Source organism: Trichinella spiralis (assembly GCF_000181795.1).
Source record: "Trichinella spiralis strain ISS 195 chromosome Unknown Scfld4, whole genome shotgun sequence".
In the NCBI taxonomy this organism is placed as follows: domain Eukaryota; kingdom Metazoa; phylum Nematoda; class Enoplea; order Trichinellida; family Trichinellidae; genus Trichinella; species Trichinella spiralis.
Window position 1 is genome coordinate 10550224 of NW_003526943.1, and position 27799 is coordinate 10578022.

Consider the following 27799-nt stretch of genomic DNA (forward strand, 5'->3'; position numbering starts at 1 on the left):
AAATAGAACATGAATTTTTTTGTTTAGGTAAAATTACAAAAAAAAATTATTTAAATAAATTTTAAAAGTCACACTGCTATTCTGTCAATAAATAATTTTTGAACATTTACATTTTATACCTCAGTCAAAAGTGAAGAAAACATTCGCTAAATAATCAACACTCGCAATAATTTAATATTGAAAATTAGTTTAGGAATTACGAAGAATTAAGAACATTTAGCTTTGCTAATACTCAGTTTAATATATGTGTGCAGATTTTTAATCTCAATATCAGTGTCCCGCATTTGATGATGCAATTGCCAGGATAGACAGAGGCTTTTTACTGATTACTGAAGTCAATTGATTGACTGAGTTGTAGTTTCACATAAATAATGCAATTTTTGCAATACTATAAGAAAAAAAAAGATTATAAAAGATTTAAATATGATTTAAAATGAAAATAATTTTTCAGTTGGTGCATTGGAAATGTTTCACAACAATTCGACAATCTGAACAAATATATAAACTGCTTATTCCATTATATAAATTGTTGGTTAACGAGAAATTCAATACACGTAAAACTTTTCAACACTACATTAAATCAAGATGTTTGCTAATATAAAAGCAAACTGTTTTTACATACGTATTTCTATGGTGTTAAATAAAAATTTTTGAACAATAACCTCTGATAGGCCTAGGTACTATCACAGCAACAGCAAGATAATTCTTAGAGATTATAAATTTAAGTTGTATCTACATTTATTGAATTTATTTGTTTTCGGAAAATATTGCTAAAATATTCAAAAACATGCTTTTGTAAAAATAAATTTAAACATAATATACTGATACATTGCTAAAATAAATGAAACACCTTTTTATTGCATTACAATTTTGAAAATTGACAATAAATTAAAAGTACCTTTTAGAATAAATTTTCAACTAATAAACCACACGGAATGTACAAAATTCAAATACTTTAGAATTATTGCATTTTATTTTATTTTGAAATGAAACCAATTTCATCGACTGAACTGTTTTGTTCTTTTAGCCGAATTTAGGCCAAAGCTTAAATTAATTATTAATGTTTCTAATGAAAGCGTAAATGCAGCATAAGTAGACATGTGAAAATTGACCTCTGTTTTCGAATAAAATTTAATAAAATTTCTTCTGAGCAATAAAATCGAAATGACACTCTGAAACTCAATTAGCCAATTCTCTGCCGATGAACAACAATCCGCCTAAAACGGCTGCCTAATTCAATGCAGCATTCATTTATTTTTCATTAATTATCCTCAAGTAACAGCAATTTAAAATATACTTTAATAACAAAAGACAAATAAAATAGTTTAAAGTTAATAAATACAAATTCTTATACTTATCTCTAACTGATAATAGAATTGTATTTAAACAAGTAGATAGATAAGATTACAAAGATATTGCAAAGCTTAAATATTCAAGAGATGGACTGAAGTGTAAGGTACAATTGAAGTAAAATGTAAAACATGCTAATTGCATCTTTGGGTATCTATTACACTGATTCGCTTGAAAAATTCCATTAAATTAGATGAAAAAGCTGTCGATGCGTGTAAAAAATCAAATAAAAATGGCATATATTCCAATATGTTTTCTTTAAAATATTCATTTCAACCTTCATTTTAAGAATTCAAAAGCAGTCGTTAAGCATTCAAATAGCACAAAGCACAATGAACAAAGTCAAGAAATTGCCCTGTTGAATGCTAATTTAAAACATTCTTTTTTCTTGTTTAAAAAGCTGCTAAATTTGCAACGGAAGATGCTAAATGAAAAAGCGCGTAATTTTGTCTTCCTTCATTTATCTTTTGATATTTTATTGCATTAAAAAATTAATTATAATAACTATAAAATTCTCTTAATTTCCTAATTAAGTTAATTTTTCAACTTGCTGTGCTTGGCTTTTTTAAAATAGTATAACCAATTTTTTACAAAGTACTTGACGTTTTAATAGACCTTTAATGACATGGTAAAATTGTAATTCACATCATGCATGCAATCTTTTCAACTGATATGCAAAATTTATGCACGGCAATGTCAAAAGTCGGTTTGAAGTTAATTTGTAAATTTCATGCAAAATGGGTTAATGATCAATGCACAACCCAAATTTCAAATCAAGTATTATCACTTCTCATTCAAATATTTCAAGGATTGATCGCAGTTCAATTTAAATATTTCTGACGTTTCTTTTCTCATTATGAAATGCACAAATTATTGCATTTACAATATGAATAACATTCTTCTATTTTCATTTAAGCAAGTACCTTTATAAATTTATAATAAAACAAAAGTCAGAGATGAGAATTTATGGCCTATGTTCATTTATTTCATTTTCAATTTCAAAATGAAAGAGTTTAATGTAAAATAATAAAAATTCACAACTCCACCCGTAAATCAATCATAGGTTGAAAAGGAAACCATTTTGTCAATTTCAGTTAAGCAAAATACCAATTACGGCGCTAAAATGGAACAAGTTTTAAAATAATCAAAAATTTCTGAATAATCAACTTATACACACTTGTTGCTTTCATATTACAACATTTTTTAGTTTAAATAAAACGTATTTCAAACATTAAAGTCATAGAAGTTATGCTAATATTTGTTTAATAGCTACATTCAGTTTGTAATTCTAAAAATAGTCAACACCCTTTCTTTGAAGCTTAAAGCAAGACCATGTATGCGATTGAAATTTTCTTTCTTTCAAATTGCCAAGGAAGCTAATTGTCATAAAAACAATAGCTGCATTGAAAACAGTTAAATGGAATTATTGAATTTGTTTTTATCAATAGATTTAACAATTCATTCTTGTCATGCAAACCCGTAGGAGGAAACAACATTTTGGCACGACAGTAACTTTCCAAAAGTCACAATTGAAATAATTTCTTCTTTAATTTAAAATTAAAGATATTGAATATTCGCTTCCTTATAAGGCGCTTTTCAAATTTTTCACTAAAGATATTTTTATCCTCTCAACTTGCACAAAAGTTAACCATGAAAATCGTTAATAAGAAAAATATTTCAAGAAGACATAAATTCATCACAAAAATAATAAGCAATTTTGCTTAAAAAATACAATTTATGCCACCTACATGTACTTGAAGCAGTACAAAGAAAAGCATGCATTAAAATACTGTTGCATGCAGAGAGAAGATTCGATAAATAAGTATCAAAAATAAGTCAAAAATTTATTCCGTTACTTTTAAAAGAGGAAACAGAAAAGAGAAAAAAAATTACCGGCTGGAAGAACAGTAATAAAAAACCGCCTGACTTTGTTCGGTCATGTTCAAACTTTGCCACTTTGTTAAAGAAATTAAATATCAAAGAAAGAGGCACTGTCAGATGTTGATGATAAAATTACGTCCATGTGAATTAAATTGAATTTCAACTTTTTTCAAAACAATATATGCACATTACAACACTATCTGTAAATGTCTTAAAATGATTCAGGAGCGGGAAAATTTTTTTCTACAATTCCAATCTCTGATTTACCAAATAAACTGCTCAATAAAGATAATCAAGTACCAAACATTTTATTTCATCCTCGCACCAAGGCAGTTGTAGGGAGTCAACAATTTTATGTGCCGTCTGGTAATACTCCGCAATTTCTCAAGGGAATACTCAACAGGCATTTGGAGCATCAATTATAGATTTTGACCTTTTCGTCAATCACTATATACTACATCATTGCTGAAATGCAATATTGATTTCATCGATATTTGCAGAAGCGGCGCATTTTGTGTTTGCAAGATTTAGACGGATGATGTTAATTTGCATCTATGCTTCATCGAATGTGAGCATCAGATGATGCATAAAATGTTATTCATTAAGAATAACAACAATAACAAATAGCTTACCTTTGAAACGGAGCTTTAAAATATCTGCAAGGTTCAAGATTCATCGTTGTATAACTAAATAACTAGCAATCAGTTCACATATAACGTACGAATTGAGAATTCGTCAAGTAAAAATAAAAGGAAGTTCGATCTCTGCAGTTAGTTAGATTCAATAAATTAATAATCAAAAATATGTCAATTTTCAAAGCTAAAAATGGTAAATAGTGTGTGCTAAGGATGGCAATTCAAATTAACATCGCCAACAGAAGCTGAAGGGCTTTTCAGGATAACCGTGCCTAATTAGCTCAAACTTCACATCCATTCTAATGGCAATAAAATCAGCAATCAGAGTAAAAAAGAAAAGAAGTTCCACGATGGGAAAATTGTAATAACCAATGAGGGCGGAAATTGACTCAATGTAAGGCACGCGACATTGATCCGTGTTTTTGGTTTATTAAGAAAAATTATTGACAAGTGGCAACAAGAGCGATTACATCTAGCTGCAGTTAGCTAGTTGTGATTGTTATTAGCCAACGTCGATATAAAATAGATATTAGTAAGTGAAGAACAGATCTCACTCTTTTTCTCGTCTGGTACATCATGTCGAGAAAAACAAATGAGACTGTTTATGAATACGCCAAATTATGCCCTGTAAGCGGAAATCTTTTCTAATAGTAATATCGTGGATAATCCCCTTTGGCAAAACGTCTCTTGGTCAATAAATATAATTTTCCCAGCTGATTGAGATTGAGATCAAGAAAGACCATCTGCCAAGCTCGTGCAAGCTTACTTGTCAAATGGCAAAGCTTATTAAACAGTGCCATTTATGCTTTTCTTAAATTTTCTTATGAAAGAAATTTTGACCAAATCATTGATTGTATATTGATTACATCAACCAGAATTTTTTCTAAATAAAAGTTATTACAAATTTATGCTTTTGCTACTCTTCAATTTCACAGAATCAAAATATTATTTTACTGATAGCAATTTTTACACCGTTATGCAGGGCATAGGCAATAATGCTTACAGATAAAAATGTATTTGCAACCGTTACAACAAGAAGTTAAGAAGAAAATGTATGATTTTGAACACGGATGTGGTTTTGAATAAGGATAAAGCGTTTTACATTTAACAAATTGATCACCATATAATATTATAATATTATAAAATTCTAATTAATAATCTAAAGTAATTATAATGTGATTTCTGTTAACATTAAAAAATTAAATTTTGATTTTTAATTTCATAAATGAAATATTGTAAATTTAATGACTTTCATTAAAATATTAAAAAAAAATTATAAATTTGTTTCATCAAATAGTATTAAGTAAGGTAAAAAAAGCCGCAAATTCATCAAAAGCAATGCAACAGCAAAGTAGAACCATATCTTAAAACTGCACTTAACAAGTAAGCATATTTCATGTTATATTATTATTATGTCAGTATGTCATTAGAAAGTAGAAGGATTATAACTGTTTCCACTTCTAATAGATAGTAAATTTCCATTTAATTATAATGACAATAATATTAATTCAAAAACAACTTAAAAATTAATTAAGTGATTATAATATTTTTATAATAAGATAAATAATAATGCACTATTTTTTACAAATTTAAAATGAAGGAAAATCTATAAAACAAAACATCAAACATGAATTGTAAATCAAAACTGCATAGATAAAATAAGATTAGTAAAAGTAGAATAAGTAATTTTTGCTCGAATTTGGCATTAAAAATATAATTATATTCTAATGCAACATAACTGATTAATTAATAAATATTACATCTAATAGTTAACATCTGTTGAAGTAATAACTGTAACAAGTAATAATTATGTAGGAAGTAACAATCCTTTCGTAATTCTAAGATATTTTGAAATTTAAAAAAATTTTTGAACAATACGAATGAAATTGCATGTTAGTATTACAAAATCAATTGTAAATTATTTATCATATGCTTGGCTTTAATGGCAAAGCATTAAAGCATATTTTCTGTTTCATGATTTCATTGTTCATTATTACAAAAGAAATAAATAAATGAGCTCCATGTTTAAGAAACTGTCAATATTTTTACTTTTAAACTATGGCATGAAATAATATTATTAGTAAAAACACCGCTTCTCAAGGATACACTTAATGCCTATCAAAAATTTATGCACCACTTTGTTTTAATCAAGCATCTTTTTTCTAAAATACACTGATTTATGCCAATTTTGTAGCATGAAACTGATCTTTTTCTACTTATCTGAATTGATTACTACATAGTAGTTGCAACAAATTTTCTAAGCAGTTAAAAAACATATTTTATGCTTCTAAAATTCAAAATGAAAATTAATAAAGCATAAAATTTGCGTAACTCAACAATTTAAGGCCACTCTATTGATCATAAGATTATTTTTAAAAGGCTTTCCATTTTCATTAGTTCCTCAGGTGATGTATGTACCTTGAATAATTTCTTTTTCAAAAATTTTATAATTCTTATTGAGCAAGCTGTGATTGCACAAAATTTGATTTTAATTAAGCTTTCATTTTGAAATATCACTAAAGTGCAATTTCTTGGCAAATTCAGCAGAAAAAGCAGTGGTAAGAATTGTTTATTAGGCTAAATCATTTTACACCATCTTTTTTGCTTCATCACATAACTGCAATTTCTGTGAATCTATTTTATAAAATTCAATTTCATAAAATTATTTAGAAAAACTACAAATATGCTAACTTTGTGATACTGGATTTACTTATGAAGCATCTACCATTATAATGATCTTCTGTCACCAGAAGCATATTAAAAAAAATATTTTATCAAAATATATTTGAAATTCTTTTTTAAGTCAAACAAATAATACATAAAAGCATACCCATTACAAGTTTTTGCTTTCATATTTTTTTAAAATTTGATTACATTTCATTTTTTGCATTTATTCATTTGCTGCAAAATCAGATTTTAAATTCAAAGGCTTAGCGAATGGAAATTTGCCTGACATTATAAGAATTGATAAAATCTATCTAAATTAAAAGAAAATAACTTATTTAAAAATCCAAGCATCATTTAACATTGTAAAGCAATAAACAAACTAGTAATTATTTACAAAGTGTTTTATAACAGCAGAAAATATGCAAAATTACTACGGCATGATTTTTCAACTAGAGTTTCATAATTATTTTTTTAGCATAATATATGTTAAAAAATTTCAGTTATTAATATAAAAATATAGTAGAATAGACGTATAAGGCTTGGAATCTCTCATCAAATTTTTTGATATTTACCAGACACAAATATATAAACACCAAGCTGTATAAAAATTTTTCTTTAGGTAAATCTGATCAGGCAATATGATCATAAACTTATTGCTTATCATCTAGTCATCATTTCACAACAAAGTTACTGTATTTTGAAATTTTCAAATTTAAAATCGCAATTTTCATTTTACTGACATAATTTTTTATTTTTCATAAACAAATGCTTCGTTAGATTTGCTTTTATGTATAGTAAATAGAGTCATCAAAAAAAGGATTTTTAATTAAATGAATAAATTTTATTATATATATTATATATATTTTATTATATATATATATATATATATATATATAATAAACATTTCTTAAAATATTATTGAAAATTGTTTCCGCCTATTATTAATATTCAGTTTGATTAGTGAAAGTTGTATATCTTAGAATAAATTAAACTTCAGTGAGATTTATTGCGCAGGTTGGGTACAATTATATTGTTCAATAATGCTTATGACAGCAATAACTACTTAAGTGTATAATATTCGATAGAAAGAAGTAAAATTAATGATGCTAAGTTTTACTGTATGCATTAATTAAAATGTATTGTTAAGTGTTATTGTGTGGCATATAGTTGTCAAATTATATACCTTTGTTATTGCTAAGCGTAATGACTCCATATTTTCTTCATTTCTTCGACACAGATATAATGCATGCTTATGGTGAAGATAATACATAATTGGTTTGTTTTAACATAACTGCAAAAAGTAAGTAATTGTTTGCAAATTTGTCAAGCCCTTAAGTAAATAATTAAACTCTTACACGTACACACATGTGCTGGCGGGTGTGTGTACGTATATGTACGTGTGCATAAATAAATGTAAAATATTATTTTTGATACAAATATTATGAAATTCGATATTTTTCAGATTAATCATTAGCATTCTAACTGAAATTGTAATTTGTATCCATCAGGTAAGTTATTAAAAAGAAAAACAATTATATTCAGAAAATTTTAAATATTTTTCATAATTCTGATGTATTATTTACAAATCTCAGAATATTCATTAAATAGCGTTTGTAATTTGCATAACTGTTTTTTAGAGAAATTTATGTAATTAATATTTGATTTAATTTAGCTAACTGCAGTATTAATTATAAGCATATTGCATGCTGTGACAGGCAATTGAAGATTATTTAAATTACAGAATATTCAAAAGTCAGCTTTAAGATTCAAAAGTTGATTTTGAAATGGTATTTTTGATTGTAATAATATCTGTTTTGTGCCTTATTTTATGTTTCATTTAAAATTGGGGTAATATTTATGATGCCATCGTAATAAAAAAATGTCACTTTAGCAGAAACTTAATGAAACATTTAAAAAATGCTCACAGCTGAATATAAATAAATACATAAAATGAAAATCAGCTTATTTAAATAGAAAAATGAAAAAAAGTAACTGTTTGATTTATCGTTTGCAACACTAATTATAATGAAACATTTTTTAAAATATTATAAATTTTAATTTTTGATGACATTTTGATCTAAATTTATCAACACTTTTGAGAAGACAGTTGTTGTGCTTCATCTAAATTTGGTAAAGAGAACATTACATTAGCAAGATTAAAAAAAATTGACTGTTGTCGAAGATAAATAAAAATAAATAATTTCCTCTAGAAATACTTTTCTTTTCCTTGTAATTAGTTTTCTGTTTCAACTAATTTCAGTATTTTTTATATCATAAGATTATGTCAAATAAATTATAATTGATTTGCTTATTTTCTGTAAAAATAATTTCTTTTCTTTTGACATATAATGAAGAATTTTGTTACTGGTTATCATCAATTTATTTTTATACACAGCAGCTTCTCAATTATTCCTGTATTCAGATTAGTGCAATTTGTTCGTAAAACACAAAATTATGACATTATTTTTATTGGTTATTTAACAATATTTATATTGGTTTATTATAATTTTGATTTAATGATTATTATGAAACAGTTTATTTTCCAACTTTCAGAATACCGTCTATGTACCAAAGAAGCAATATTCCATGTCCAGTTCGTTTATACTAAATCACGATGAAAGTCATGCTAACAACACTTTAGATTTCATTCCAGACGACAGATACAAATTATTATACCACTGGTTTTTTGTTTTTTTGAATGGTATTTCCCTTATTCTGCATTGCATCTTTATTACAATAAGGCTTTTGGAATGGAAAGAAATAAAGAAATATCAAATTTACATTACAGGTGATATGCTCTTTGTAATATGAAATATTTTTATTTTCAATGAAACGATTAAATAAAAATGAAGCATTTTGATATTTTCATCCATAAATGAAAGTATATTTGCTTATTCTGATTTTTGAAATTTATTTCATTTGCATTAAATTCTGTCAAAATGATCAAACTGCAATTACAATGAGATTATGAAAATTATCTGAAGGGAAGCGCAATGTAATGCTTGCTTTAATAATGTACGATCACTTATATTACATTCATTAACAAAAGTATATATATATATATATTATTAAATTGATTCATTTTAGGGTACTCTGTTGGACTTGGGACTTTTTCGTTAAGTTTACTGCTACGATATGTAAATCGCATTTATTACTATTATGAAAATCGACAAACAGCGCTTGAATGTTTGCTAAGCAGCCCGTGGATGAGTTTGTACATGCCAAGCGTGCTGTTTCTCAACTTTTGCATGCTTTTTTTATCAACCGATCAGCTGCTGACAATGATCTCCCTGACAAAACTGAAATCAGAAAGAAAACGAACAGTAATGCATCAGCTAATTTTTTCAGCAGTTATTTCCGCATTATCTGCCGTATGGCTGTGGACAAGTGCATTTCTGAATTCCAATAAGCTGCTTTCAAGACCCGGCTGCAATTTTTCTTCAGTCGTCACTTTTGCCTACAATGTTGTTCTTCATTTCTTTTGCGCTCTTATGGGCTATTTAACTATTTTCATATTTCTTTGCATATATCTACTTCTGTGGAAGCATCATAAAAATACTCTAGTTGCTTCAACTGTGCGCTACAAACGTGCCGTGGCAGTCACTAAACGGGTGTCAGTTATGGTTTTAATGACATTCGTTTTGCAGAGCATCCCTGTAACTTTTACAATTGTTTATTATTTTACCAAGCAAGGCTTGAAGTTGAGAGATTTTTCTTGGATATCCGAATCAATTTGCTTTCCATTTGCTGCTGTATTTTTTATTTTTACTGAAACTCGACTGGGTAATCAATTTACTTATCAAATGCGCCAATTTATTTGCTCGAAGAAGATTCAGCCCGCTTCGACGCAAACAATAAACCAACGAGTGAGACTGAATTCATTAGGCAATAAGACTGCTAACAACTTCCCATCAAATACATGATGATCAGAATTGTTTAAAATAATCACTTTTTAAAATAATTTTATCTATATTACACATAATACGGGATGTTTCAATTATTGAAATGATATACTTTTAATATTACCAATATGCACCACTGTAGATTGCATTGGAATGTTCGTCATATTTTTTTGTAGTGAAAAATTTATATTTTTAAAAATAAAAAATTGTTCTTTATTATATACTTAAATCTTAAATATGACAAGAAATATTCAATTCATTTGTTATTTCATTACTGCATTTTGTATTTGTCATATTTGCATATTGTCATTTTTACTTATTAGCTGCATTTCAACAGATAATGCTGACGTAAATAAAATATTATTGCACGAATAATTGATGCAGCTTTGATTTTAAAAAAATAAAAATATTAAGACGCTTTTCTTGAATAAATAAATTTTTACGCTTTACTTGCTTCGACATGGTTAGGATTTTTCTTATTAAATGCTCCATTCATTGAGTACTTTATAAGTAAATTTATTTAATTACTGTCTTTTATATTAATTTACTATTTATTATTGTCTTTTATACCGTCTTTTATATCTTTTCATTTTCAACGAAGCAAGCATAATGATCATATTGTCAACAGCACCTAAAATTATGAATGAAAAGAATATGCATTCTATATGCAATACACTAATTCATATTTGCTTTTTAGAATGTGGCTGTTTGCAGTGATTTATTTAAATAATTCAGAATAGCTGATAAAATACAATTTTGTATTACGAAAGTAATTTACAATTTCGTAAATGATACGCACATACGTTCTGTTATGATATCATGAAAGTGTTCATATTTCTATTTATTCTGAGCGTTAAATTTCAAAGTTCTACAGGTACTAACTATTATATTATAAAATTTAAGCATTTAAACAACTTTATGTTATTATTTAAGATCAGTTTTAATAAATGGTTATCCATGATTTTTAACAAATAATGATGCATGCCAAAGTCATATTTTTTTGTAACTCTCATTTACGGTGTTTTATTAACTAGATAGTTATTTCATCACAGTGGAACTTAAATCTATCTCTTACTTATAGGAAGATAGGATCTTATAGGAAATGTATGGAGTATTATTATTTATAATATTATTAACTTTTTGCAATTATTAAATGCTTTCTTTTGCCTCATTCATCTGATCTTTTTCATATGTACATTACTTTAAAATGTTAAAAATGTAAAACGTTACTTACATATTCACCTTTTTTATAACACTATATTGTTTTTAAATTAAACAACTGACAAATTGTTGTTTAGTAGAAATTTTCAAAGACTTTTAATCTGTACTAAATTATTTAGCGCAATGGGGTTATGATGGATACACTTATGGTGGTTATGGAGGGTTAGGATATGGATATGGTGGTCATGGATATGACAGTTATGGATACGGTAGTTATGGATACGGTAATCCGTATCCTAGTGGCTTTTATCAGCAGTCTCCATTTATTGTGCAACAGTTACCTTCTTATACGTATGGAAATATAGGAGATCAATCTGGTTTTCAGTATTACAATCCTCAAATGTATCCTGATTACAGCCAACCTGGAAGTGGATCTAATGGGCAAAACAATGCTGCAACAGACGGCCAATGTAAAGCAATGTTTGTACTCAAAATGCAAGAATTTTTTAAATAATAATTTATATTTTAATTATTTAAGCAAAATTTAATGAAATTTATTATGTAAACTTACATAAAATGATAATGCTATTAGTTATAATTATTTCTATGTAAATTAAGTTTCATGTTTTAATTTGCAACTGAAAATTTCTTAATTTTTTTTCATTGTTGGTATGCTTTTTTAAAATTAGCTTGCACAAGTCAAGCAGACTGCGGAAACAAATCGCTATTTTGTGTATCTGGTCAATGTCAGTCCATGGAACCTACTACTCAGAAATGTAATAGCAATGAAGAATGTCCAAGTGGTATTTGCAAAGCACGCTTCTGCTGGGGTCCTCCGGGTATTTAAGTGTTGACTTTTGTTTTGAAAAGATAATTCATTATATACATATGTATATATGTATGTATGTATGTATATGCATAATTCAGGAGCAAGCTCTCAAACCCCTGATCAGCAGCAACCAGATCAGAATCAGAATACCCAGCAGCCTGATGGTCATTGCAATACACAAGATGACTGCAGCGCCACGCAGATGTGCTCAAAAGTTACAGCGAATACATGTGTAAAAGGGTATTCAATTGAAATTACATGTTCAAGTGATAGCGATTGTGATAAAAAGGATGTCTGCAAGGCTGGAACTTGCTGGAAGGAAGGAGGTTTACAGATATAACAGTTTCCGTTTAAATTATTTGTTTAGAATAGCATACCTTTTAAATTTTTAGAGCCAGGAGGCGGAGAACCAGGTGATCCTTGTAAAGATCACGGTGATTGTTCTATCAAGTGCATTTGTTTAAAAAAGAAATGCACTCTAGCAAAACCATCTCTTCAGAAATGCGTGGCAGATTTTATGTGTGGGAAAAACAAAGGCTGCAAATATTTTCATTGTTGGGAAAGTCTAGGTAAGCGCTGAGCACTTTATATCAAAACTAAATTTTTATTATTACTGTTTAACATAACAAATTTATCATTAGCTAAATTCATACCAACATATAACTTAATATATGTTGAGCAGTTGAAATATTTTTAATATTAAGAAAAACATAATTGTAAGAGCGCTGTGTAATACAATTTTCAATTGTAAATTAGCATACATACGTTTAACAATAAATTTAATGATGAAAAAGGCATAAGAAACAATTTTATACAAATATTACTGTATAATTATGTTGATATTATTTTCTAAATTGTTAGTTGTAAATTATTAGCTAACTTCAAATGATCATCTATCTAGGAACTTATCGTGACAATTTGTCAGAACTATAGGTTAACAATATTGCTTACTGCCTCTGAATTCTGAGCAAAATTGAAGCGAGTTTATTTAGCCATTTTAAAACTATATGCTCTATTAACACAAAGATATATCTAAAGATGCATTAATTAGTGAAAAAGATCTGTCTTTTAAAGTGAATATTTATATTTTGAACATCATGTTACTGAACTCAATAAATGAATGTCGCTCCCTATTGAGTTGTACTCTAAATTATTGGACGTCTTTTTATTAGATTATTAAGCTATCTGTTAAAGGATAATTTTTATTTAATAAGCTTATATGATTATTATCTGCAGAAATTAGCATTTACCTTGATTTTATTTAAAGAAAACTTAATAATAGAAAAACATTTAATGATAAATGAAGAGATGGTTGAGCATACTGAAAATTTATCATTGCTAATTCAAAAAAAACGTAAAGTATAATATATTTTATTTTTACTGCCAGTGGGTACAGGTGAAACAGATAAATATATAGGAATATGGATATAGAAATAAATGATGTTCAAATGAAAAATACAGCATAAATTTGAATTGATGCAAATATATGCAGTAAATACTGATACACTCGAAAACGTGTTTTATATGACAAAAATTTGATTTGCAAATTCTTTTAAAAGATGCTTGACGATGTGTATATTGCTGTGTAAGTGTTTCAATGACTTTCAAGTTTAATCTTTTGACGGGTAACGTTTGGCAAACTTTTCATACATCAAGTTGTGCGTATTATATTTTGGAGAGAAAGTCACTGGCAGTTCTTTATCAAGGCATTTTTTGGCAACTGCTTTATCAGAAACTGATGGTATAGGAATTCTTTGTTCTGCCACCCATTTTTTGCTCGTAGTTCTTGTCTGTACTTTAATGAGGGCTTGCTCATCTTGATTTTTCATCTTTATTGTCACGTCTGTAGCTGTGTTTGTGGTGATACTGCTCTGACGGCTTGATTTGTCCTATATTAAATTTTATTTCAATTGGATAATTTGGGAAAAGTTTTACTCATACTTTTGAGGAAATTGAATATCTGTCTGCAGTATAAGTTGCTTTGAATGTACAGGTTTTTCTTAAACTGTTATGATGATCATTAGAAGCATTCGCCATTGAAGAATTCAAATCAAATTCGTGTATAGCAGAGTTGCTTTGAAATCGGAAAATGAAAGCTTGCTTGTACTCCCAGTCTTAAATAGCTGAGATGCTGTTGTCAAACTAATGATGAGATAAACAACTGCTGTTTTCATCATAAATTACAATATTCAATTGTAAAGCTGTCATCCTTTGATAACTGCAAGACGACACCGCATTATTTCATAAATTGTGACAGTTTTTGCTGAAGGAAATTTTCACATAATCTTGAAATTCCAAACAACTTTGGAAAATTTTTATAAATTTTGACATTAACTGATAATAGCTATCAGTTTAAAAACGGTTGATTGAACTGAAATTTAGCTTTCAATGCGGCTGTTTTTCAGAAAGCAAAACTAAATAAAGTAGTGGAATCAATTTATCAAAATCGAATTTAAGCTGTTTCACAAACAATTTTATGTTAAGGAAAGTGCACAAATTGAATATATATGTTAAAAGTTAACTGATGTTTTACGTTTTACCTTGGAAATGCAAATTTTAAAAATACCTATTGTCACCTACATGTGGGCTTAAAGTTTAGCCCCAGCTGTATTAGATCTCTTGCTCAGAGTGATCTTATTTTACTTTTGCTCAGAATTCGTTAAGTCTTATCTCTGTTGAATTATGCACTTCATATATAAACTCGCCTCTGTTAAACCCTTTGAATATATACAAGGCACTAGTGAATTATTGTAGCTTATAATGGTTGACTTTGGACCATACTTTTCTCATTGACTTCACATAGCATTCTTAATTGTAAAGACTTATTAACCTTCTCACGAGCATAGTATTACAAATATAAATGTTGTTGCTTTCACGGTTATTGACTAGCTGTATAAAGTAACCGACCACCAAAACTATTGGTTAATGCTATGCAGTTGCTCTGCCCAAGCCAGGACTTGTTGTAACAGCAACTTCATTGGCAGACTTCTATTTGCATCTATATCCAGGTCCATGTGCTTGTGCATTTGGCTTGTAAAAGGAGGAACATTGTATACATAAGATAAAACAACAGCATTAACTTTAAACAGAAAAGGAAGTAAAAGAAAACAACTAATGCTGATGAAAATAACTTTAAATGATATAATTTAAATTTAATTTATAAATAAATTAAAAAATAAGAAAAATAAACTTGAATCTTGCATCCTTATACGCACAATATGTTTATGCATAAAGAAGTATATTTTACGGTAAATTTAAATGAAGCATAATAATGAGATATAACCGTAATTTAGTTTTCGAACATGCTCGAGGTAATTTTTCAAGAATTAAAAATGATAAAGCTATGGGTATTTTTTAATCTTTTGCAATATTAGTAATTGTTAAACAGAGCTACTACTCAATTTGTTTAACCCCAATCGTGTAAATAGATTTCTAGATAATGATCATTTTATTCCAGTTAACAATTATTAATGATTTCAAAATCAACGCAGAATTTTACAGCAAGACAATTCTGAATAATGTTAACCAAATAATAAAAAATTTCTATTTAAATTATAGATATAGGACTGTAATTATTTTTTAAAAAATGAAATAAACATTTCCTAAAATGTATGAATCTTACATGGTTTATTTTGTTTTTTATCATGACAAATAACTCTGTCTATTAATATGTCTGCATTATAAAATTTTATGTGATCTGCTATTTTAGGAATGGTTGGCGACCTATTGGCGGGGTAAATGCATTTGTCATATCAAAGGCATGCCGCAACGAAATTTGATTGGTTTTAAATTTTATTGGTTTTCAAGTCGACTAAATTTCATTAGTTGTCGTTTCGATGAATTTTATTTGTTGCTGCAAACCCAAATTTTACAGGTTGTCATTGCAATGCGTTCTATTTGTCAAATTTTGGTTCCTTTTTAATGGTCAGTTTTCTGATATTTAATGTCTTCATATTTATATTAAAAATATTACTATATAAAGGTATTTACAATAAAGGTATTTATTTGATTAAATTAATTATAATTAATTATTTTAATGAAGCTGAGCAAAATGGTGAATCTACCGGGCACCTTTCCACGTGATATTTCTTACTAATAGCATCCGTAACTTCTAAATTTGTAAACATTGCACCCTGTAGCCTGTTTTATATTATCCCAATTTAAACTAATCCTTATAAACAATGGACAAATGTTGCATACTGAAAATATACTTTACAACATCTCCAATATTTCTTTTGTTTGCCGGTATGTTTCACTTTATATTCCTTTCCTTCAAAAGCAAGGGACATTATACCGCAATGAATTTTTGCTACTGAAAATTATGCATAAATTCATCAAATTAGCAAATAAATTAATAGAAAACAAACTTTTGAACAGGGTCTTTAAAATGCTAAATAGTACACACGCAATAAACCGATTCAGTTTAGCTTAAAGTAAAGCCAATTTGTTAGATCTGATCAGCAGTTGCATGAATATAATTAATTATACCCAAAAATGTAACCGCAAGAAAATTTGTTTATAAGCTTATAATTTTTAAATGCTAGTCAGCCTTTAATTTTACTTAATGCTACTTCTAATATATAGCGAACATAAATAGTAAAGCTTTGAATATCAGAAAACTGACTATTAAAAAGAACCCAAAATTCGACAAATAGAATTGTTACGACGATAATCAATGAAATTTAGCTTTGAGACAACAAAATAAGCTGGATTGTAATTGCATAGCATTTAAAGCTTTCAGAAAATGTTAGTGAGATGTTTTTAGAAAGATTACAAAAATTATGTAGCAGAATTTGCACCGGCAACTGTTTGCTTCTTGCTACAGCTAATTTTGCGTCTAAGTGTAGCTTAGTTTAAATTTATATACACGTGATAATAATACAATGAACATTTACTGAAAGCTGAACCAGAAAATATAAGCGTAACATGAGATTGTCAGTCACTGATCAGCAAAGCAAAGTTGACTTGACTTCATTTATAGTAATTAGCATTAAGAACTTTGAAATTAATTTAAATTAATTAAACTTGATGGCATTAAGTTTACCTATTTGTGATGCTTGAAAAATAATTTACAAATTGCAGACGAAATGCTGCATTGGGATAAGATTGAATTTTTTGTTTCCTTTCATTCTTCCCATCTTTTTATTCTATCTCTCGTCTTGTAACTTAATAATTTATTTCTTGTACAAATAGCTTCAAGGCTTTAAGTTTTGATCTGTAAATGGAAGTCTGCGCTTTTCGATTCTCAATCTAAATTTTAATTAAAAATAAACTAACAATGACATTTTTGTAAAAATATTTTCCATAAATTTTCATTGTTAGGAATATATAAACATAATTAAATATATAAAAAATAGCACTTTAAAGATAACTTATTAAGATATGAAAAATTAATAAAAAAATCATTTATATTTGTTTAAAAAATGAAGTGGAGCTTGATTTTTTTTCCTTATTTTTTTTAACAAAAAGGCTATCCATCATATTGATTAACATTTTTATTTATTAAAATAATGGTAATCAGACAGATGCATCATTTGGTTGGTTTTTTGTGATGATAGAAAATAAATTTTAATAAAACATGATGATTTTTTCCTTGAAGTATATTAACTAAATCACTGATGATTGAAATTCCATTCGACATCATAAATTTGAAAACCAATATTCTCAATGGGTGCATCATTAATTCTTCATGCAATGATTTGCATGGATTAGATAAAATTTATCTTAGAAATAATGGAGTAAACTGATTCGTTGCTACATTGCAATTATTGTTCACTTTCAGCAAGCAATACACATTCAAAGTCATTTATCTTATTTAAGTAATATGATCCTTGTGCAGTTAGCATATTGCCAGTAAACGATTCTAAACTGAATATTCAGTTTATGCATTGCATTTAGAAAGAAAGTTTCTTAGCTTCTTTGCTAAATTCTACAATGTTGGCTGGCATTGCAGATATGCTTAACGGTAATATATAACAATATATAAAACTCAAATTGTAATGAAACTGAGAAAATATTGCATGCTAATGCTGTGCTTAAAAATGCTGTCTGAAAAATGTAATTTCTGCCATTTATGCAGTTTTCTTATTTTATTTTATTTTATTTTATTTGTAATATAAGAAATATGCACTTGCATTTTGCAACGCTTCAAATTTTGTTAATTTAATAATATAAAAAGCAATAGTTCATTTTATTGTACAAGTTCAAAATTTAACACTTTTGAAAGTAATTTTGCAATAAATTCAGCTTAAAGTACTCGAAAACTTAATGATTAAAAAATTAATATTATGAAAATTTGAAATAACTGAAATTTAAAATATTTATTTGATAGTAATTACCTTGGTAATTTATTGGCATCAAAATTCATTTTTAAATTAAACTTAAAATATGTGAAATAAACTACTGCGAGATGTGTTGCACATTTTAGAAAATGAGAGCATTAAGAATTTGACAATTCAGCAAATGACCGAAGACAACAATACAGAAGAGTTTCCTGCCATTAATGGTGTTATAAGTGAAATACAATTATCCGCCTTCACATTTGCTAGCTTTACATCAATCATTGCCCATTCAGCTTTTATTTTAGTGAGAATTTTTGAAAAGCACCGCACTAAAAATTATCAAAAGCACATAACAGGTATTGTTCATTTTATCATAATTTTATATTAACTAATTATTTACTTGTTGATTAAATTAATGCGATGTGCTATGAAAGCAATTAAAATTATACTTCATAATGTTAGCAAGTATGTAGAAATAAACTTCACCTAAAGCATCACTGAAATTTTTTTTTATTTTAATTAAATAGAACTGGAAAAGATTAAACTAAAGAATGACTATTTACAGTTTGCTTTATATTTAAACTGAATCTAATCTGTCTTCATCTCTTGATTAGCAAAATAAAATTTTAAATAAAACTCTAAAGAATAAATAACGATGACTTTGATGGTGATTTGGATCATACAATACGCTATTTTATGAGGAAAATTTTAAAGATTAATATCTGAAATAAACTTTAAGATTTATAAAAGTAGAAGTGAATATTAATTATATTGCTAATTTACGGAATACTTCGTTGTGATGTCATATAAGACGTCATAACAAAGAAATCTACCAATAATTACATCTCTACAGCGTCAGTTAAACAGAAATTCAACCTTTAATACTGCATATTAATTGCAACGATTTGATGATGATGATTTTTGGTAAAAAACTGTTATTCAAATGCTCAGTTTAATCTTTATTTATTGCTGCTTCATTTATCATTGTCATTATTCACATTTTTATCAAATTCTCTTATTATTTTTATATTTTATGCATTGAATTTAATAAAAGGTGCATTTTAATACAATATGTAAATTGCAATTCATTGTGCAAAGTCAAAATATAAATTTATGAATCTGTTTATATTTCAAAATAATTTCATCCATTTACTTGAAAATAAAATTGTAATTTATTTATGATATATGATGAAATAAAACAATAATTTAAATTATGTCCTTTTTTATTTAAATTAACAAGGATTGCATTTTCTTGAAAATACTTGTTATCTGTAAGGAAGTTGTATGTTTAAATTACATGCAAGTTTTTCAAGTTTTTCATTATCACTTTTATTAGAGTTATAATCATATCATAAATAATATGAATTATCATATTAAAGTTACAGTTGCAATTTCAGTTTAAAATAAGATTTCATTTGTGCAATTTATGATGATTTTACGTGTAACTGTTGAAATTTTAATTTCAACACAATGAATGCAGCTTATATTTGATAATATTATAAATGACATGATGATTTTAGGATATTCATTTGGAATTCTTCTTCTTAGTCTTAGTATGATACTTCACAATTTAAAAATCACAGAATCCAAAAGCAATGAATTTCCATCAACAATGGAATGTCTACGCAAGAATTTATGGGTCACGTTTTACATAAGCGGTCAGTTGCTCATCACACTGTTCATGCTATTTCTGTGCGTTGATCAGCTCAGAGTGGTAATTTATCTGAAAAGACCAAATATGCCGACCAATCGGTTATCGAACATATACGCCTTTATCATCGTATGCGTTACAGCAATCGTTGCATCCTGGCCATGGATTTCTTCGTTTTGGATATCTGGAGATAGCAGCATTTCAAAAAATTGCATCCTATTCAAAACTATAACTGAAAAATTTTACGTAACGCTTCAGATAACTTTCGTGATCTTTGACATGACCACTGTTGCCTTATACAGTACAATTGTCCTTATTTTGTTGAAAGAGCACAAAAGCTCGGTTCTAGTTTCACTTGCAAAATTAAGAAGAGCTTCGACAATAGCAAAGCGTATTATGATACCTCTAATATTTACCATTTTTCTCCAAACAATTCCGAACCTTGTCGCCATTTTCCATTACTACTTGCGCAATTGCAGACAACTGCGCAACATTTTTTGGGAAGTGAAAGCAACATTTTTCCCCTTTTCAGCGTTGCTATTTTTCTTCACCCAAACAAATCTGGGAAAATGTTGGTTTGAAAAAGTAAAAGCATTGTTTTACAAATATTTTCATCGTGAACAACGTCAGCAGCAAATTTCCACTGTTGCTAAATGTTCTTGAACTTCTTCTGCATTTACTGAACAACTTGCGTTCCATTGCTACCACTGCAACAGTATTATGCATATCCATATGAATACTTTTTTGTCATTTTTGATGTTTGCTCACAAAATAATAATGTTGTTGCCATAATTTAACTGCATTGCATTAAAAATTCTGTTTTAATATTCTCATTGACAGACATTCTGTTAGGGTGAACGCATCGTGTGGCAAAAAAGCTGTAACAAAGAAACATCCTTAAAACATAGCCCGAATTACAAAAAATAGTATTAAATTATGCAGTTGCATTCAGTTTTAAATTGAAACCTTTTCATAGTTGCAACTTTTAATTTTCTAACAGTAAAATTTTCAATAAAATTTAAATATAAATAAATAGATATGCATATATATTTTTTTAATACTGCAACACAATTCTTATTTATTTGTTTTCGTTCAGTCAAATCCAATTTTGACAACATGCAAAACAAAAATTGCATTATGCTATTATTGAAGTGAATTCATCATTTCAATATGCCATGATAAATGGAAAAACATTTGATAAATTTCATAAGCAAAATATATGTCACTAATTACAACTTGCTTATTATGAATGATTGCTTTTTGTGTTCCATTGTCATTATAATAGCAGTTAGCGTGCAAATGTTTCTATAAAAACATGCTAATAAGCATGCAATGATAAGCATAATAAGCAAGATAGGTTACAAGACTTTTGTGCATTTTTTTTTCTATTTTCAGGTTGCTAAAATCCTACTTTGTATGTAACAGAAAAAAATGAAATAAACAGGCGGAATATTTTATAAAATTTAACAAAAAAATGTATTTATTATTAAGTATGTTTTCATCGAAAATATGCTGAATGTCAATTGAAAATTATTAGTCTGCTCGTCTCTCTTTCTCTGTCTCTTCCTCTACCTCTACCTCTTTCAACCAAGCATTTTCCATGCAGTGGTCGTTGTTGAAATCAATGTAGCCACTTGAGTGAAGTTTTTGAAATGAGTCAATTTTTACTTCTAAATTTAGTTTTGCAATTCTTTGAAGCCTAATCAAATAATCGACAATGATCTACACGCATGAGGAACTTATTGCTTATTCAAGTAATATTAAGTAAAAAATTATTTTGCTCATTAAAAGACTTTCTGATTATAGAAAAAAAATACATTTGAAATCATCACTGCATAAAAAGGAAAAGATAATTCAATTTAAAGGTGAGATCACTGTCTTTGTACTTCCAACTAATTTTTCAATACATTGCATTCCGTGATATACTGATGTGATGGCAACATTTGCTCTTGATTTTTGATCAGTGGATGAATTTGAGGTTTGGACATGTCCATTAAATAAATTCTTTGCACATCTCATACTGGTTTTAATATTCATAAAATGCAGTGTATATATTCAAATCTGAAAATGTGAACATGCATTTGATAACGTTGAAATAAAATTTATCATTAAAAGATTTCAGTACTATTTAATTAATTCATCGAAGTTTTAAGCACTTTTTTCACAAGCACTACTTAAGTAGCTTTTTTTTCGAATTAAGAATACTTTATACAACTAACAAAATGATAACTAACTTTATTAATTAAAAATTTTTCGTATAATTTTAGCTTCGATTCAAATGACAAGCTTTTTCTCAATTCTTCCCACTTTGCATGTATTAATATATAACACTTGATAAAATATATAAAATTAGACAAAAATCATGCTTCCGAATATGAATTTTTCCATTAAATTTGCTTTGCATTAAAATAAATTCATATTTGTTTATGAATTTGTACTTTGCGTGGTAAATTAAAGGATAATGGAGCGACAAGTTTAAATTGAACATCTTCATTTTTTTCATACTGATCTTAAATAATGACCACACCACCATTAAATTTTTCTTTACTTGATTATAAAATGTGAACACTAATATTGATTGGCTTTTATGGAAAATTTTCCAAAAAATATTAAATAATGCGCTCTTTTGTTAATCACTAAATTAAAAAATGCAAATACAAGTGTAATCATTTGCTTCTTTGATATCATATTGGTAATAGAGAAGGGGATGTTTTACCTTTTAGAAATGTATTTTATAATATAAATCATTGTTTTGCCACGCTTTTAGTATTTTGTAAATACAGAAATTTGCAAATTGATTAATATTTTTATTTACGGTTTATTCAGTTGGTTTCAGCTTCAAGTGTCTAAATCAACCACCATGCATAACTTTGTTGAATAATTGATTGTCATCAACTTATGTTTCATTTTTTATCCATCTGTTACACAATGAATGTAAATCTTTATCTAAGCAGAATAAATGCAATTTGAGAACATTTAATTTTTAAAATTGTCTGCATATATTTTTGTTATGCTGGTTGCTGTTGTTGTTGTTGTTGATTACTTCATACGTATACAGTATGACAAGTAAACCTTAAGGTTGAATATTTTCTGAGGTAATTGAAATATACTTATGAAAGCCTTTATGAAAGCTTCATGAAAACAGCATTTTAAAAAAAGCAAAATATTGATTTTTAAAATTACCTCTCTAACAGAACACTTTAGCAATTAGTGAGGTTTGTTTTCAACAAAATGGCAAATGATGCTATCAATCAGCTTTATTCAAGGTAGATAAGGTCAGATTTTTTATAGCATAATAATCCTGGTAGAAAAGGAGAATTAAATTAAATTAAATTAAATTAAAAATAACTTGGCTACCAACTAATTTATTTCATCATGTTAAGTATAAAAATGCAAAAAAAATATTTTGATTTTTATGTTAAATAAACTTTTTAAAATGCGGTCGTTTGAGCTCGTTGAAGAGCATGCTCTTGAAGAAGTTGGGGGCAAGTTATTTTGTCGTCCGTGAAACCACGCTGTGTTTTTAATTAAATTAGATTGAAGAAGGTAATGATGCTGTGTTTTTAGTTATAATTTTTGCATGCCATTAATTTTTTTGAAAATAAATTTCAAATCTGAAGATAAGATTAAAATTGAGAAATCTGTTTCGTAAAGCAATCAGTTTTGTATTAACAGTGTAGTGTAAAGTGTAATTTTGTATTAAAAAAAGTAAAATATTCTTTCCCAAAATTGCGTTGCTTACCACAACTCAATGCAAATAATGTTGTATTTTTATGCTATTACTTTTGTAGGATTAGCAATATTTAAGTGATTGCGTGAAGTATTCCTTGTGCAAGTGGCTTCTGTGAAGCATGCAATGAAGACTAACAATGGAGCATTACGAAGGTCTATTTATTTTTTATTTCATATTTTTAATATTTGAAAGTGAATACAAAACGTGAAATAGAAATTTGAGCAAAATTTCCAATATTTATTATGCTTAATAACTTCAACTCCAAATAAAACTCTGGCTAACTCTAATAATTACGGCAATGATTTCATATTTTAACTTGCAAATAAATCAACCTTTAACAAACAATTTTTTTATAAATTTGAATTTTGAGGAATGGATTAATTCAAATATTGGTAAATTTGTGGATTATTTGTTTGCATCTGTTCAGTGTTTACAAAATAATCGATTTACTTTAAAGTTTGCTCAGAAAATTACAAGTTAATCCGCAAAATATAGAAACATGCCTTTAATTTCCGTTTTGAAATTTTGAAAAATATAAAATTACCTTAAAGTCAGTTATGTAAAATTTTTCTAATTACACCAATGATAATAATTTCATATTTCATTTTACACGTGAAGTTTTTCTACGTCATGGTAAAAACATAGGCAACAGAAGGTTTGTGAATTTTTGACTAATTGAAAGTTGATTTCAAAAGTGAATAATATGCAGCAAAATCTGATATATTATTATCTTCGCTCTATATTTTTAGTTTTATTTATAAAAGCAACATAAAAGTTGGAAATGTGAATGTGAAAATTAGCAGTTGCAGAGGAAGTTCAATTCAATATTAATTTTACATTTATACAGAAGTTGTCACATAAAGTAAAATAAAGCATTGTATTAAATATTTGAGAAAAATTGTTGCGATTATGAATACAATGTTCATTTTACATAGCTTAATTGAGAGACAAAGAACAATACATGCTATTGACATATTTTTCCATCTAATTTTTGAATAAAATAAGTCTGGTATGATGACATTTGAATTTTGCGACTCTTTATAACTATTAATATTATTAAGATCATCGTGTTTTGACGTCAGCCAAATCATAAAAGTAGACGCTTTTAACTTGTTAAAAAATCGATGCATATGTATGTTTCTGACAAATGTCATCTGTGCTTATTGTATTGCTACGTCTAAGTTGAACAGATTTTGAGCACAGTGAAAAGTTTTTCAAATTAACGCTATACGTATAATTAAATAAAAGAAATTAATGCTGACTTAATTTTCAAGCTTTGTAACTTAAAGAATTAATCAACGCAGTTGTTCCAATGAAATAAACTTGGGACAAAACAAATGTAATGCAATATGTATAATAATGACAGTAATAATTTAAAATAATTTTTAAATTTTTTAAAAATTTAATCAAAAATGAAATAGTTCCATTGACATATTATTCATAGTTTTGTAATTAAAATTCATAGAACTCTCGGTCAAATTTGTAGTATATTATCTTTTGCTGTTGATTTCATTTTTATGCATTTAAATAAAAATTTTTTAATTTTGAAAAATTAACTAAATAACTGACATCACTTAAAACTTTAATATACAGTGCATAGTGTAATGTATTTGAAGTACTGTTATTTCTAATACATACTGTTTTTCAAAGCTCGTTAAGAGCGTCTAAAAATTAAGAATAGTTTATTAGTTGCTTCACAGCTAAAGTGTTTAGTAATTATTAAAGACCATTAGTTTTTATACACACTGATCTTATTTTTTTCAAAACTGATGGTAAATGATAGACATAAAAAAGTACTGTCAGTTATTTTATAAAATCTTCTGCAGAGTGAATAATACTTTTCAGAAGTAAATGTCATAATAGTATCAAAATCTGTCACTCGCTAAATTGTTACCTAATTATTTTTGACGTTGCATATTAATATACATTGTAGGGCAAATTTTTGGATGTAAGTTAATGATTTATGACGATGTAAGCAACCAAAGTAACCTGGAGCTTCACCACATGTTCCAATGAGGACGCAATTTATTAATAGATAATATGTTAAATTTTAGATTTTTATGTATTTTAACTGAGCTTATCAAAGAAGCTTAGCTTAGAACACTATTAATTTAGCTTAGCAGTTTGTCATTTCATGCCATATGAATAATGCACTGAATACTGCAGTGGTGGGTTTTCACCTCTATTTCAATGCATCTTCTGCTAACTGAATCAGTTTTAATAAGCATAAATTTCCCATATATCTTAGTACAATATAACAAATTTGTTAATTTTACAATGGTATTTTTCTTTTGATATTTAACGATTTAAAATACATGTTTAAAGAAGAGAAATTTAATGAATAATTCGAAATCATTTTCAAGAAATGCATAATGCAAAATAGAAGAAAATTACCGTTTGAATAAAATTGTTTATAATTTATTTTAATTATTACATTTTTTAAATTGAATTTTTATAAAATGAATTTTTTCAATTAATTCATTTTACTTTTTTCAAAATTAAATTCAAATTCTGTTTAAGTTCATTAAAGTGAATTTTAAAAATTGATTACAGAATTTGCTTATAATCTAATATTAATTTTTTCCGTCAAGTTGGATGAGAAAAAGCATTTTTAAAAAAATTAATTTTTCATTAGCGAATAAAATTCAGCTTATTTAATAAAGCTTTTTAACGTAATAATAACTGCTCACATTTTCAACTGTTGTATTTAAAAATATGCTGGCAGTTTTAAAATATTTTTGCATAAATTTTATTCTAAATATAAAATGTTAAAACAGAATCAACTTTGAAATTATCCAATTCTTTCCGCTGTTATTAAAATATGATGTTTGATTCATTATGTTTAGAAATTTTAATAAAATTATTTCGCAGTTTTATTATAAGTTGGAATTAAAATTTATGTTTTTATATAAAAGTAAAAGCGCATGCTGTTTGAAAAATATTGAATAGAAATTATTGATAAGGTATTTTTGAAAAATAACTTTAAAATTAATTATGTGCTTTGGTTTTAAAGTCCACTGTGTTCAGTAGAACTGTTCATTTGACTTTGTGCACAAGATGATGATGATGAAATCAAAGAAAACATTTCGATAATTTGCATGATATAAATAAACTTGTTGAAACAATTATTTATTTATTTCGTTTTTTTTGAATTCTATTCAACTCAATGCAAGAATAATAAATAAACCGTTGGACAATACTTCAATGATGGATGCTTTTTTCAAATGATGCACGTTCGACATCATGAAGAGAGAGAATTACAATTATTTTTTTGCATTGGTTTTGTTGTTTCTAAAAGTGGAATAAATAATATATTTCCCTGAGTGACCTGTTGGTGCGGTATTTATTTTTCAGCATCCATCTCCAGCATCTGCATATGCTTTGACGGAAACCAGCCTGTTGTTGTTGCTTGCAGAGTACAAAATGCCTGGAAAATATAACAATGAAAAAGCGGAATCGAAACTACCAGCTTGGAGATTCTTTGATAGAAGAGTAACGGAAACGGGCAAATCGATATGCAAAAGCAACATCTTGTTTGTTGGTCGCGCTGACCCGCGGTTGCGTAATTGATTCTGCTTCCGGGGAAACGAAATTTCATCTGTGCTTTTCATCTCCTTCAACAATGATTTGTGCGAGCACGTGCTGCCCCACCCCTCTGTTGAAGCTCACTCCTCAAAATTTAGCATCAACCATTTCACCAACTAAATTA

General features: G+C 27.3%; 4 protein-coding genes across 4 annotated transcripts; 3 read left to right on the forward strand and 1 right to left on the reverse strand.

Moving 5' to 3' along the window:
• The first annotated feature begins 7898 nt into the window (after positions 1 to 7898).
• Tsp_06345 (conserved hypothetical protein) lies at positions 7899 to 13790 on the forward strand. Its single transcript, XM_003378354.1, has 10 exons — positions 7899 to 7930; positions 7996 to 8041; positions 9087 to 9234; positions 9621 to 10156; positions 10181 to 10316; positions 11776 to 12076; positions 12296 to 12435; positions 12524 to 12751; positions 12818 to 12994; positions 13708 to 13790. Exons 1-10 carry the CDS (start codon positions 7899 to 7901, stop codon positions 13788 to 13790), a joined length of 1827 nt encoding a protein of 608 aa, XP_003378402.1.
• A 245-nt stretch (positions 13791 to 14035) lies between these two features.
• Positions 14036 to 15231, reverse strand: Tsp_06344 (conserved hypothetical protein). Its single transcript, XM_003378355.1, has 3 exons — positions 15207 to 15231; positions 14367 to 14539; positions 14036 to 14314 (listed from the first exon to the last, which is right to left on the reverse strand). Exons 1-3 carry the CDS (start codon positions 15229 to 15231, stop codon positions 14036 to 14038), a joined length of 477 nt encoding a protein of 158 aa, XP_003378403.1.
• Positions 15232 to 18887: 3656 nt separating this feature from the next.
• On the forward strand, positions 18888 to 21020 carry Tsp_06343 (hypothetical protein). The gene is made up of 2 exons (XM_003378356.1): positions 18888 to 19062; positions 20227 to 21020. Exons 1-2 carry the CDS (start codon positions 18888 to 18890, stop codon positions 21018 to 21020), a joined length of 969 nt encoding a protein of 322 aa, XP_003378404.1.
• Positions 21021 to 23793: 2773 nt separating this feature from the next.
• Positions 23794 to 27660, forward strand: Tsp_06342 (conserved hypothetical protein). Its single transcript, XM_003378357.1, has 4 exons — positions 23794 to 23846; positions 24461 to 24482; positions 24938 to 24952; positions 27445 to 27660. Exons 1-4 carry the CDS (start codon positions 23794 to 23796, stop codon positions 27658 to 27660), a joined length of 306 nt encoding a protein of 101 aa, XP_003378405.1.
• Positions 27661 to 27799: the final 139 nt, after the last annotated feature.